Genomic DNA, 14,980 nt, shown 5'->3' on the forward strand with positions numbered 1-14,980 from the left:
ATATGTACAGAGACATGGAAAATCCCAGACTTAAAGAGCAATGGTGATATGACTGTTGACGATATAATGGGCACTCAAGGGTTGGGGTCAAAGTGTGTAGAGGCACGTGTACTATACAGTAGTTGTGGAGGAGTCCGATTTTCCAGCACATCTGTGAACTCACAACAGTAATATTTCTTTGTTTTGAATTTGGTTCTAACAATATGACTTTCCCTTTGGTATTGTTTTTAGTACAGGTTAGTTAATATATGATTATTATGGTTATAATGTGAGATGCAAAAAAAACAGGTTTACTCAATCCTACTCAGAAAAAAACAAACGTTTGTATTTACAGCATTTTGTAAATGGAAGGTTCATCAAGCGATGGTCTTTTACGATTTGTCCAATGCAAGCTTTGAGTGTGTAAAACATAATATTGATGGAGAAAAAGCTGATTTAAATATCATTACCCATGCAGTTTTAAGGCTTTGAGGTTTTAATGCATTCATTACTATACAGTATGTTAAATAGCTGTTGTGTCTGCTACATTGTGATATCTTTTTTCTTCTCATTCAGGTACTTTAACTGTTATGCGTTCAAAAGCCTTGGTCTGGTTGATCATAAAAATAGACTCAATAGAGTCAAAAAAGCCATTGCCTTCTACACAGAAAAACCTGACTTATGAACACAACAATAAGTAAATGTGCTACAGTATGGTCAAAAAACACAACAAACCAAACATGAATGTGTAACTTAATTTTTAATACAAATGTCTTTCAAAAGGGAAAAAAGTGTACACACCAGCATGGTTCAAAGAACCAACATCTTTAATGATACTGCAATTTATTTGAAAGTCTAGCATTTTCGCATCAATAAATTAATTCCATGTTCTCAGAAAACAGTAGATGTAATGCAGACAAATGAGATCTTTACTGAGGAGATTGTCAGTCTGTTCTAGCCTTTAGAATGGAACAAAAATAATTAACATTTTGGTCTCATTTATTAATTGCAAATATACTAAGATACAGATGTTTGACAATGTTACTTTGATGTAAAAAGATGCTACAAGTCATATCTTTGACGTAAAACACATTCTAGTCCTTCAGACCAATGGTCTGTATGTATTACATAAACAGTACAAACAAGTTAACTATATATATATTAAAAAAAAAAACTTCATTAACAGTACAACTATTGACACATGATCTTATACTGATCCCTTCATTAGTGTTGTGGTTCTTCAAGCCATTGTTGGTCACATGACTGTCTTTTACCTACTGTTTTTGTTTTCATTGTCAAATATCTTTGATATCCTGTAATATTGCTTTTTTAAATGGTGCTGCTTCTAAAGATTCACAGTGTTCCATGACACAAACCACTGATGCTTTATTGGCTAAGCCAGTGTGACTCTTCATTTATATAATGCATTTATATTGTATAAAATAAGGAAGTGTATCAGTTTTCCAGTGTGAAGACCACTAACCTTCTTAGGTGTTGAAAAGGGTTAAACATGAACATGGTCCACACAAGTATGTGAATGCAAATGACGATGCCTTGGTTAGCTGGCACAAAAGCATGTCACTGGTGAACATACTGATTGTGCACTCTTTTACACTAGTGGGGGTAAGAAATGTCAGGCCTTGGGGGTGATATAAAATGAATTGGAGCATTTCCATAACCACAGTAGTAAACAAGCATGGCGTCTGTAAAGGAATGTGAACTTTAAACAAAGAAGGAAGAAAAAAAAAGGACACAAGGACGATATGTGTTTCAGAATAAAGAGGTGACAAAGTGTCATAAATATTCAGACAAATGCAGATACGTTCAGCTTGAGCTACGTCACACTGGTAAGCTGTGGTTATTTTGCGAAGTGAACCTAAATAGACGGCGTCAGCTCTTTCTTATTGAATGTTATAGCATGCCTAGCAGCAATGCTCAGAGTGTAGCTCGCGCTTGCGTTTCGTGCAAATTTTTAGGTGATACATTACAGAACACTTGAAATCAATCGTGCGTAGCCCAAATGGTCTTTGTTTGTGTACTTGCGTGGACCATGTATCTTCCATTAAAATTTTTCTTCTGATACATTGTCGTACTACAAGTGTACATACACTGTATGCATATTCTACATTAATAATAAACTTTGTTGTTGTAGTGCAAAGCTAATAAATTTCTCAAAAAATAATACATTGTTATATTCTGGTAAAAACAAGGTTGACCAAAACACGGCAACTAACTAAAGAAAGTGATTGACAACAAAAGAAACCACATCATCAACCAAAGTATTAAAATAAAATAAACATTACACAATACTTCACAAATCATTTAGATATAGCGACTGTGTGCTTTGTCATCACAAAATAAAATCAACAGTTTCTCAAGATAAGCAGGTAAATGAAAATATAATGAAAACTACTGCAGTGCATGAATTTCCTTATTTGACCCCAGCATTCATATTCAGACTCATACAGCAGTTGTCTTTTCAATCGTGAGAAACCCTACAGCAACCTCATGATCACAGATTGGTCATATTGCCCAACCTTATTATTACTGCCTCTCTATGTCTACTAAGTAAAAATAGTGTTGTTAATAAATACAGAGGGCAATCAGTGAACAAATAAAGGCAGATAATGTAGGACTGGAGTGAGTGAGTGGCATATATCATCCTAAACCAATGTGTACAATAAGTGGATATACAGTGAGTAAACAAAATATAGTCTCAGAGCTGTTAACCTCTTATTATCCTCAGGTTAAATTTCCAGTTCTCGTTCAGGTGATATGTCCTGAATTCACCTGCTCTCTCTATGTTATGGAAAGAACAGATGGAGGTAATCTTTTGTCCACTCAGTGTACAGTGTACAGTTACACTTGGGCAGGATTAACAGGCAGTGTTCAATCAGATGGGCTTATATAGCAAAGTAGTGACATACTTTTTCTTGTAGCGATGTGTCCCACTGAGCACCATCACTCCGTCCTGTGACAATAAAAGACAACACAGAGGAAAAATGTACTTAAAAAACTATTTAAACAATGAAATGCATGCTTATAGCTTAAGGTCCACGTGGGCCAATGGGAACAATGGTATCAGTCATGCCATGTGCAGTGTCACCATACTGTAAACCATAGATTAGTGGGTGGGCCACCCACTAATCTCAACGACCAGCTCCACTCACTAATCCTCATCAACAATGAGACAATATAATATCTACCACTACTATATTCCTGTTCTTATAGTCATAAAGGGACTTAGAGAGATTCATCTGTTGTGGATTCAAATCTGCAGGAGTCTACCGCTGTTATGCAACTATTAAAGAGCCAAACACTTCATTTTGCTGCTCTACATACATAAGGATAGGTTCACAACTTTTTTAAGTTTACAGAAAGCAAAAAAAATAAGTTCCACTGCACATATAGTCATGTGCATATTTAAGAGAGACTTGAAAAAATGTGAACCTATCCTTTAAAGGCCTTTCAGTAGTGAACCACTGGAGGGCTTTTATGTGAAGGAGCTTTAGGGGTGCAGCCGAAATGATGGTAGTTAACAGGTCATTGTAAGAGACAATTATCTACTGTCAAATATATACCTTTTTCTGTGCCTTCTTCTCAGTGGATCAATATTCTCTATTGCAATTGTGAACGGCTGGTAACATAAAGACAGGGTTTGTACAGCTTCTTAAGAGTAAAATCCAAGCACTTTTAGAGCACTTTCAAGGTACCAAAACCAAAGATTTCCAGACTTTCAAAGCTTTAAGTCAGTTTATTTCATCATATTGAGAAAATTAGACTTCTTCACCTCCTCTTGGCTCTGTTTCCAGGTTTCAGAAACTCTAGCCCATGATAGGAGACTTTGGTCAATCACAGGTCATTTCAGATAGAGAGAGTGTGTGTGCCTGTTGGCATGCATTCTAAGAGCAGATGGATGGATGGAGCACTCATCACGCCATGGAGCAAAACGGGAAAAAAATGTGCCCTTTTCTGGTGACGCCAGGAGACAACAAACAAATATGATGGCGAGATAATTTCAGTTCACATATTAACATGTTTACATGAGTGATTGTCTAGATGAAACACCAGATTAAGTTGGTGGAAAATCAAGCTTTTGACTTGGTCTTCTAAGTGGCTATTATGGGCTCTGATTACAGTTTCATTCTGCAGAGCTAATACTTCCTGAAATTTCCCCGCACTGACCCCAGTGTCCTATGATTGAATTTTAATGCAAAGCACAGGCAACTGTGCTCCTCGTTATGCCTTGTCTATGAATTATTTTGACAACAAAAAGTGGCTTTAGGTTTTTTTCTAGGCCAGTATATATGAAATCATCCAATAAGCATACCATTAAGCAGGATCTGTCAGCGAGTGACTGACATGTTTGTTTGTGAATATTCAAAGCAAGATGGGACAACTAACAGAGCTGCAGCGGGGCCTAAAATCTGGAAAAATAACAAAGAAACTGTCTCATTTATTAACTTTAAAGTTGTTTTTTTTCTTTTTCATATTAAATTATTGCATGTCTTTTGTATAATTATATGATCTGTTTCTAAGTTCTTAACCCACTTTTGGAGATAAAAACACATTTTTATCACACACACCAAAATTCCCATTACAGATGCAGTCAACTGGAAAAACAGAGTATATGACTAACTATCTGATCAGCAGCCAACTCTTATGGAAAATACTAAATGTAATTTAGATGGGGATCCATGAGCAGGAAAGTGTGTGCTCTGCTTGTGTGTTTAGTGTATATATATATATAGCCCATTTAATCTGAAACTGCACTGCTGTTTTGTATCCTGACATGCATGTATACTTTGTTTTTCCTGTCAGTGTGGGAAAAACTGGGCAATAATCTGTCCTTCAGCTCCTCTATTAGCAGCTTGTTATCACCGTTAACATTCCATAGATACAATCTGCTGTGCAAGCTAAGTGCATGCTCACTAACAGCTGCAGTCACTCACAGTTTCTATCAAAAACGCTAACCAAGCTGGTCATTTCTCAAGTCTCACCGCGGAAGGGTTTGCCATATTTCAGAAGCCACATGATGCTGAATAAATAGCACACACTAGATTATATTTTGGCACGATTGAGACCTTACCTTAATGGAGAGAGCGTAGAGGTGGTTGAGCATAACATGGTTGGGCTCTGGGAGTAATGCAGGGTCACACTGGATATCAAAAGAAAGAGAGAAAAAAGTTAAATCAAATTGTTTTTGTTTTTGTGTGATGTATTTTTTTTTAATGTCCACGTTTTGAAAATATTCTGAAGATCTGATGGTTGTCTCAGATCTTTGTGATTTGACTATTTCTATTTTAAATCGGATCAGAACCACTGCTTTTCAAAAAAAAAAGTTTTTTAAACTTGCAATAAATCAACTATACTGTTTTTCAAGTAAATGTTTTTAAGTATGTTATAGAAACAACACAAAATACAGAACAAGAAGTTAATTCTTTTTTTATTGATAAGCCTCATTTAACTGCATCACAGCTACTTACAGAAATCCCAGTGTCTTTGTTGAGGATGACCTGTAGCAGGTGAGGTGGGAGGATGGGTGGAGACTTAAACTTCTCTTCCTGTTTAGGAACATAGGCATCCTGATGATAAGGCCCGGGAGGAGAGCTGGAGAGGTCTAGTTAGGGTAAAAAGGCAGAGCAATGGAGCACTGGAATAGTATGAATGAGACTTAACATAACTAACTTCGACAGACCTGTTTAGAAATCATGACGCAAGTTTTATTCAAAAATGTCACTATTAAGTTTTAATCTCTAAATAAACTTTAAGATCATGGTAAATAATGCAGTGTGATGTTCACTAAAAGTGGCCAGACACTGTGAAATGACTGACCAAATATTGAGAAACAACAAATAATATTCAAATTTCTCTTGCACACGTTACTGCACCAACTTTGAGATCCTGCGCTGCCCGTCACAGAATCTAAAAGACATTGAAAAGGTTCTGACAGCACTCACCTGACAGGTCAGAGCATTTCTGCGAGTCCACCATCAGAGCATCAAACACCTCAAAGTCCGTTTTCTTGACTTGGATGATATTATTGACCGTCCCGAGCTGACTGGTTACAACTGGCTGTGAGGAAACATGAGACAATCAAATTTACAGCTAAAGTTTAGAAGTATAAACCACCCAGACACAATATAATGGAAATGATAAATAACCACTGTTTAAGCATTGAAAGCATTTAACAAGCAAATTACAAGTGAACTAAACATCTCTCAAAAATGTCTCTCACTGCAGACTTTGTCAAGTTTATGGGACATGTATATATTCATGTTTATTACTATATTTCTACAGAGAATCATGACAATCATGCCTCAATTGCAGCTAAATTAAAAGTTATATAAAACTGGTAATACTACAACCTACTGCCCCACAGGTTCATTATGATTAGTTATGTAATGCTCACCTCAGCTGGGTCGTGGGTCCACTGGCCATCCACATAGAACTTGTACTGATGCTCCCCTTCAGGTAGATCAACAATGGCCACAAAGGTATTCTGACTTTGACACGTTTGACAAGAAGGAACATTTGGAACACGAGTTAACATGATACTTCTCTTTGAATCTTTAATAATATGTATGCCTTCAATTTAGTGAGGCCATACAATGAACAAGTCATTAAACGAGATCTAGAAAATTACAGTACAATTTTGGATATTAATTATTTTATAGAATAACCAGCTGTTTCATGAGAAACAGGTGCAATTGAGAGCTGTTAGCTGAAATGAGAATATTTTACGATGAATTAACCAGTAGTTAGTACGGAATTATAACTGACAAAATGTCACCACATGCCAAAAAACACACACCGTAGAGTTTAAGGGCGTACTCACACTGTCCTTTTGGCCGGGGCCAAAACCGTTTTTTCAGCTAAAGCCTAGTACCTTTAAGCAGTGTGAGGGCACCCGTTCCGCACATAACTGCGGCCAAAGAGGTGGGCTTTAGCGGAGCCGTTTGCACATGTACGAGCACGAGCGTGCGCACGTGTACGAGCACGAGCACGAGCCCTACGGCAGTAGCGTTATGTCCGCCTGTTCGGACATGTAAATAGAAGGACGGACCATGCGCGGACATTTAACAACAACAACAATGGCGGTGAAAGGTTCACGTTGATGTGATGCGGAGGTGGAGCGTTACTGCAGATTCGGTCGGATGAAAATAATAAAAAACAGTCGACAAGACGCACAAAAACTCAGAGGTCTGTGGAAAGATTTGTAAACAAAGCCACACACACGCGATCAATGCGTGTGACGTGTTACGGCGTGATGACATATGGACAGCAAGAAGCATTGGCCGGCCCTGGCAGTGTGAGTACAAACGGGGCTGGGGCGCGGGGGGAGAGGGAGGGGGGACAAGTACCCTAAAGCCCGGGTCACGGTCCGGAAGGACAGTGTGAGTACGCTCTAAGATGTTCCCATACCTTCTTATCAGGGGAATCTTGTTGGCCCAGTTGTTGAAGGATCCAGAGAGGTAGACCTCCTTGCCATCTCCAGTCCAGCGAAAAACTGTTTGATGGTCTAAAGTTGGCCCTTTGTCATCTGCGTCTAAGTCTTGCCGCCATGCAAGGAACTCCTCTTTCCCTAAAGGAGCCTAAAATACCCATCAAACAACCACAATTATTTCACCTTATTTACGATGGGCATGACTATACTGACAACCTGTCTCTGACACAGCAGCACAACGTACTTTCATGTCTTCACCATGAAAAATATCTGCATCCTCAGGGCTGTCCATCAGGATTTTCGGCCCCCCTCCCTCCTTGGTTCCTCGGCTGTCCCTCCGCTGAGCCTTCTCCCCCTGGCCCATGGCGACTCTCTCACTGCTTGTATTCCCCATGGCGTTGTCTTCTTGAGGGCTGGTACAAGGTCACTGTGAATAAAAAAAACAACCAGTGACTCAGAGAAGACAGCACAAAATATGACACTGTCTTAAAATAAGGTAGGCTAATTAATCATCAATACTGCTGGAGTACTGGCAACAAAAGTTGCTTTTTAAGACCTCATCACTCAAATAAGAAAGATATAGCTCTACAACTTGGGCACTAATGTTCCTAGCTAGAATGTATGACAATGTGCAACAGCAGTATAATACATTAAATGAAATGTGCAGATAGCAAATTACAAGCAGCAGTGGGTCAGAACCATGGAGAAGAACTTGACAGGCTTATAATTTACTGCACTTCAGATTGAGACACTCTCTACTACACCAGATCATCTGACTGCTGGATTTACCAGTTTTCTGCATAAAATTGCTTTATAAAGAAAAAACCCTGCATGGTCATGGTAAGACAATCACTGCAAATAGCTGTGAACAATTTTTTGTTTGTTTGTTTTTTTTACACACCGCCTGGGGGCCTGCAAAGTTATAATTTAGCCTACGTATCCTGTTACGTCAAGCTCTAAATTACCTTTACATAAGATGTCTTGCATTACATTACAAAAATATTTACTAGAAACCTTCTTGAGGTAGAAAATCCATTACAATCATCACATGTATTCAACTTTTAGTTTCACTCATGCTTTTCTATATCTTTTATATACGTCACTGCTGCATGATAGTAGAAAAGATAGATAGTAGAAAATCAGTCTGCAGTCTGCCAGCTGCATAAGAAAGCAATAGTAACACCCTTAACAGAAAAAATGCAGTATAGCCTTTAGGGTAATGGATCACCTATCTCCACCATGTTTCAAGTCAGAGCAAAGTCAGTTACCATGGCAAACAAAAGCAAACCAGCTACCGGAGGTGACATTGAAAACTTCAGCCAACGTTATTTAAAACGGGAAAATCTATTTAAAGGCAACATGATTTTTCCCTTACAAGTATTGCAAGTAGCATGCCTCGGTTATCCAATTATGATCATGTAATTATTGTATGTGTAATAGTCAACATAAACTTAGTTTAAGGTGACAATACGGTGACAGAAAAAGTTAAGAGTTCAGTGTCTGGGTTCCTGTGAGGGCTTGCGTTTAATAGCTCAAATACTGTAACATGGGATTTTCTGGTGACATACAAAAGAAAAACAAAACATATAATTGCCTGTCAGTCAGTGTCTCATAAAAAATAAAAAAATAAAATCAAGCAGTTTACTTCAAGATCTTATTTCATAATAACTTGCCTGGGTAGTTTGATTTCACTGCATTACTGCTGATGGTGTTGGGAGGATTGTCCACTGTATGATAGTATCAAGATTGTGGGTGAAGTAGTTTGCACAACTTGTTATGGCAATGTTAGCTAGCGATATGATAATATAACACGGATAAACAGTAATAGTATGCAGGGGATGATGTTATTGTCTCGCATAACGCCAATGCATTGCTTCGTTAAACGCAAGATGATGTTGACATTAGCCACCAAAGGTAACTAGCTAGTGACGTTAGCTCATCATAAAACCCCTACTGCGCATGAAAATAAGCTTCCTTATTAACAATTTGGGAGTGATAGCTTGACTCGCATATAACGTTACATGTGACAAAGTGGACAACAGGTTCATTAGGTTCAGCCAGTGGTACCTAAATGGCAAAAGGCAACGTTACCGTTAGTTTGCTGGATACCTTCAGCTAGCAGCTAGCCTCAGAACTACTGGCTGCGACGTACATGTGATACAAATGCATGAATTAAGTGTACAGACCGTAGTTCAGCCTTTTATCTGACGTTCACTGGGTGTCCGTGTTAGCTTATCTGACCCATTTCATCCGATGTCTTCGGGGCGGAATGAAAACAAAACATTCGGTCATACTTATCAAACCCGCCCCCCTGGTCCGCGCATGCGCAGTGTATATATATTCTCTGTTGCACTTAATTAAAACCTTCTGAATAATCACACAATATAGTTTATTATTCCCTCACGTGTAAGTATTATTCTATGGGCTGCACAGTTTCTATGTGGTAGCCTTGTGGTACTTTGTAATCATAAACATTTGAAAGGCTATAGCCCTCTGTAATTATATGTACTCAACACTAGATGGAAGCGTGAGTCAGTACATGAACATAATGTCTATGAAATGAAAGTACAGCTCTGTTGCATGTCTGCCTACATTTGTCATTATGTTAAGTAGCCTAGTAGTTTTTTAAGTAGTTTAGTAGTTCTTTTTAAGTTACAAAGTAAAATGTAATGAAAAAACACAATACACAATTCAAATTACTCCATAATATGTTTTACAGACCTGGTGCACACAGGTTAACCTAACGCCATGGGATGTGGTATATAAATGCAACTGCTATAAATCATGTTCATCTTAAGGGGACCTGTGCAACACTTCCCAAAAATGTGAACTAAAATAGAATATAGGCAGACACTGTTCACACACATACACATGATATGTATGGGCTTATTTTATATAATGTATGCCTAGCATACTGCGCCCTGGATGGTTAATGAGAAAATATTATTTCGTAATTAGGATCTAATGCAGGCATCTCCAATCCTGCGCCTGGAGACCTACTGCCCTGCATGTTTTATTATATATAAGATTTTTATAAGATTCAGGTGTGTTTCAGCAGGGGGAAACCTAAAACAAGCAGGGCAGCGGCCATCCAGGATCAGGATTGGAGATGCCTGACCTAATATCTTGACGTCTTAATATCATGATTAATGAGTTCTTTCAGCAGCTCAATTTAAGCTACTGGTAGAAAAAAACAGCTTTGTGCCAATCTTCACATTTACCGTGAGTTTGTTTAGCAATACATCATGTGCAGTGGCCGACTGCAACTTGCCATGCACACAAAAGGTCTAAGTAGCCTCTGAACTATGAAGGTCAGGCTGTAACAAGCCTTATAAGGTTACATTTAAAACCTCAGGGCTACACTTTGTATCCTGTAAGTTCTGTGATGCCTAAAATATCACACTCCAGTAATAGAGATGAGATGATGTAGCACACCAGGCATCCTAATCTAAACCTATGTCAGTGACAAATCTCAATCAGTTATTGTGGGAGTTGAGCAGATATTTTAGGAAGATAGTTTAGCAGGAAAGGCGCAGATGTAATTGATAATATTGATCTCGATGTTACAATTTAGGTATACCAGTGAGCCAGCACACATAATGCTAAGCGACACACCTGATGAGTTTAACCATAACCAATGTCATTAGCTACACCTTCGGTAGGCAAGTATAAATATCTCCTTTTTTAATTATTTATTTAAAGCTGTAATACAAGTTGAACTTTTAAAAGAGTTTCTGTTTTATTTTTCTCCATCAACATTTTTCTTGGCAACTTTTATTTTCTGGTTGCGGAGTCATGTTGAGCTGCAGCAGAAGCTGTAACACCATCTTTTCATCTTTGTTTCCCCCCCCCCCCCCCCCCCCACACTGTCTAACTGCACAGCTTTTATTTTCCTCAAACTTTGACAGACTTAATAGAACTAATGAACAAACCCCCCAATCAGCACTCCAACATCCTCCAGACACAGGGGGGCAGGGGGGGGGGGGGGGGGGGGGGACCATTTCAAAACAGAAGAATCTACATTTCACAAAGCCATGATATCTACAATGTCACAACAGACGCTGACCCAAATTATGGGCATGGTCACAGTTGAATGCAGTACACAGATGTCAGTCCACACTGGATGATCAGTTACAGAGATTTCCCTTCACAGCCTTTATGCCTTGTAATAACAAGCTAATGTTGTCGGTTTGTTCTCAGATAGCTTCTTATCAGGAAGAAAATATTATTGAGAAATGTGAGAACATTAAGATGTAACAGTATGTCCTAATTTTGTGTGCAGATACAGTAGAAGAGTGCTACTGAATGCTTTCACAAGAGAATTTCATCACATGCATTTAAAAAAAAAAAAAAAAGCCAGGAGCCAGGCCCGCTTAAACCAGACAGCTGAGGAGACTGAGTGGGCTCCAAGAAAGAAGTTGGCCTGGCTGGTGGAGGTGGGATGTGATGGTTTTTCTTGCATGCGGAGGTGGATCTAAAAATGGATTGGATAGATGTTATGTTGTGTTGTGTTGAAAATGTGTTGGCGATGGCAGAACAAGGACTGAAGTGGGAGTAAGCCCTGATTCTGGATCATCTTAATAATGTGTGTCATCCAAGGTGATTAGAGCTCAAACTTTCTTTCTTCCTATATTATATATAATATAGCGTTTGACAATAAGCACAAATTAACATGTCATATTTGAAAAGGAGTTAGAAGAAGCATGCTACCCATGGTAGACTATACTTATCCTCTTTTATCAAGTGATTGGTACATAAAATGTGTGAACCACCTGTTATGCTTCAAACAAGATAATGTGATCATACCTCTGCCTTCTGCTACTGAGTGATGGGAGGACGACCTGAATAAATGAATGTACACAAGCATATTTAGCTAGTCTACTGTGGAGATTTTTAAACATGAAGTGTTTCTTTTTTGTCACAATATAACTAGAGTTTTACTATTACTCATTATGCACATATATAATTTGAATAAGTTATTTAGCATGCTTTCACATTATTATCACTTTAACACAGATAACACACAGTCTGTTACTGAGAAAAACAGTAATTTTACCTTGCTCGATCGGTTAGTTTCTTTGTGTTATTGCGTTAATTGGGCATGTTTAAGGATTAGGAACTAACAAAACTTGCAAATCTAATCCACCGATACATCAATTCCTTAAGCCACTCTCCATCCCAGAATCCATCCACATGACTAAACCACGTTTTTAAACAGTCTGATTTATTCCAGTCCATTTCCACAGAATCATTCCACAAATTGAAATACACTTGCTTTTGCAGCAGTGGTGGCAACACAACATGGATTCAAATTAGATGTTTCTCTTAGGTTGAAACCCTCCTCTTTGTAGAAGAACATTTTTTGCCAGGAAGTAAATTATTTTTTGCTTTGTACATTGTTTGCGCAGACATAAATGCCACCAGATTCATCAATTTTGTGCCTTTAAAGAAAGATTGTTTGTGTGTTCCAGGTATTGAACATTGTTAACTATCTCTCTCTATTCTCTTTTTTTGTAGTTTATGTTTATGTAGAGATCTCTCAATATCAAACTTATTATTATTTATATAGATGGTTTAGGAAATTTTCCTTTTTTATGACAACCTGAATGTCCACCTTGAACTTCATTCTAAAGCCAAAAAGAGAAAAGCTAAAGCCCAAACTAGGAGAGCTCTCATAGCCTCATTAGAAATCTTGTATTGGCCAACAGAGCTGCTGTTGAACTCTGCGATGTACTGACATTTTCCTACGGCTCCATTCTGGCACAATTTACCCAGAGTCATGACTATGCTGCCACTGTTGTTTACCATTACTCATTCCCGCTGAGTGAAGCCATCACAACAGCAGCAGCCAGCCGCACCACAGCTCCTCAGCACCTTAGACAGCAGCTGGCCCTGATACACTCTCTGTTGGACAAGCCAGATAACCTTTAAACTGAGCTCCTCTGGATTACACATCGGGAGGGGGGTGATTTACAGAAGTCACACTTGTTGCCTTGGCACTCACAGGCTCACATCTGTGCATGCAACACACAAAACACACTTGTATAAATGCAACTGTTCCTTTGCCAAACAATGAATAAATACTGAAATCTAAATGTTATGGAATTAGTTCATTCTTCTATCCAAGATTACAAAAAAAATGACGTTATTCAGTATTTTTGTTATTGTCCAAAGTAAAGCAACAGTTAGTCCATCTCTCCCAGTGTTTCTGATTACTTGTCTGTGGCCCCACACTCATTGACTCCTACTGAAAAATATAAACCTTTAACAACAGGTCACAATAAAGTTTCATATTTTGAAATGACTCAGAGAAGGGCATTTTATCAAATGTTACTCAAACAGGAGTAAATGTGCATTTCTTAGGGACTATTTTTAGAGGCGGATTAATACCTGTTCTGAGCTCTAATGCTTATTTAGAGCAACAAAATGGTGTTTGTGGGACAGTAAAAAATATGCATTGCCAATGTTCATGGTTCATGTATCTCATAGATCTCTCTGTCTTCTTCTTCTACTAGTTTTTAAGGGGCGGTTGGCAACCAGCTTTAAGGCGCACAGCCCGCTTAGCGTTATATCCAATCAGCAACCAGGCTTCTCTCAGGGGAGAATAAAAGGCCCTGCTCTCCGACAGGGTAAAAAAAGGCCAGTCAGGTAGCTGCTCGAGCAACTCACATGCAAATTAGGGGCGTTTCGGCGAGGGAGACACATCTTATTCCGGGTATTTGATCCTGATGGAAACGTGCGGAACGGTAGATTGTCAGGAAACAACAATAAAAAAATAATAATCAAACAAACAAATTAAACTAAATGCTCTGAAACAACCCTGTTCATTTCAAATATTCAATAATTTGAACATGCATTCCCCATGCTGCATTCCCAAGTAAATTCTCTAATGTGAAACTTACCTTAGTTTCTTTTAATGCTCATCTCAGTTTCTTCCTTTCCTTTTCATAGCCCCTCCATTCTAGCGGCACATGCTGCACATGCTCATGCTGATCACAATGTATACACCTACCCGTTATGTATTTACCTATTATGTCAAGTGTCTTATTTAGTCCAGTATGTCCTATCCTGAGACAAGAAAAGATTGCCTCTTCCTTTCTATTTCTGCCCAGTCTTCTTCCTGACCCAATACATTTCTGAATGTTATAGAGATGTCTTCCTGTATCATTTATATCCCACTATTCTTGCCATACTATTTCCGTTTGAGTTTTAATAACTGCTTTGCCCTCAGCTTTACTAAGCAGGATTTTCATGCCCACAATTTGTGATCTAAGTAAATGCCTGGCCAATATTCCAGCATCCTCATTACCGTCTACGCCTTCACGGGCAGGAACCAAGACAGAACAAACCCTCACATCCTTATTGTACAGTCGATATATAAATTATGTATTTCGAAAGTGAAAGCTTTTCTACATAATTTCAATGTTTTGATGCTTGTAATGGAAGTCCAAACTATCTGAAGGAATTAGTGCATTACTTTTGTTGTTTTTTTCCAACCATTCCAAAAGTAGTATAATAGCTAGAAGCTCAACTGTGTAAACTGATAGATGATCT

The 14,980-nt window shown here is 38.4% G+C and overlaps 1 protein-coding gene across 2 annotated transcripts; it reads right to left on the bottom strand.

The window, feature by feature from the left end:
- Positions 1–776: 776 nt before the first annotated feature.
- Positions 777–9,688, bottom strand: prkab1a (protein kinase, AMP-activated, beta 1 non-catalytic subunit, a). 2 transcript variants are annotated; one of them, XM_083929470.1, is made up of 8 exons: positions 9,613–9,688; positions 7,671–7,853; positions 7,405–7,574; positions 6,392–6,485; positions 5,940–6,054; positions 5,466–5,599; positions 5,069–5,137; positions 777–2,950 (listed from the first exon to the last, which is right to left on the bottom strand). In XM_083929470.1, exons 2-8 carry the CDS (start codon positions 7,818–7,820, stop codon positions 2,873–2,875), a joined length of 810 nt encoding a protein of 269 aa, XP_083785596.1. In that variant the 5' UTR covers positions 7,821–7,853; positions 9,613–9,688; the 3' UTR covers positions 777–2,872. The 2 variants fall into 2 exon arrangements, with proteins under 2 accessions (XP_083785596.1, XP_083785597.1); XM_083929471.1 differs by having other exon boundaries at positions 9,518–9,614.
- Positions 9,689–14,980: the final 5,292 nt, after the last annotated feature.

The sequence above is a fragment of the Echiichthys vipera genome (assembly GCF_963691815.1).
Source record: "Echiichthys vipera genome assembly, chromosome: 16".
Taxonomy (NCBI): Eukaryota; Metazoa; Chordata; class Actinopteri; order Perciformes; family Trachinidae; genus Echiichthys; species Echiichthys vipera.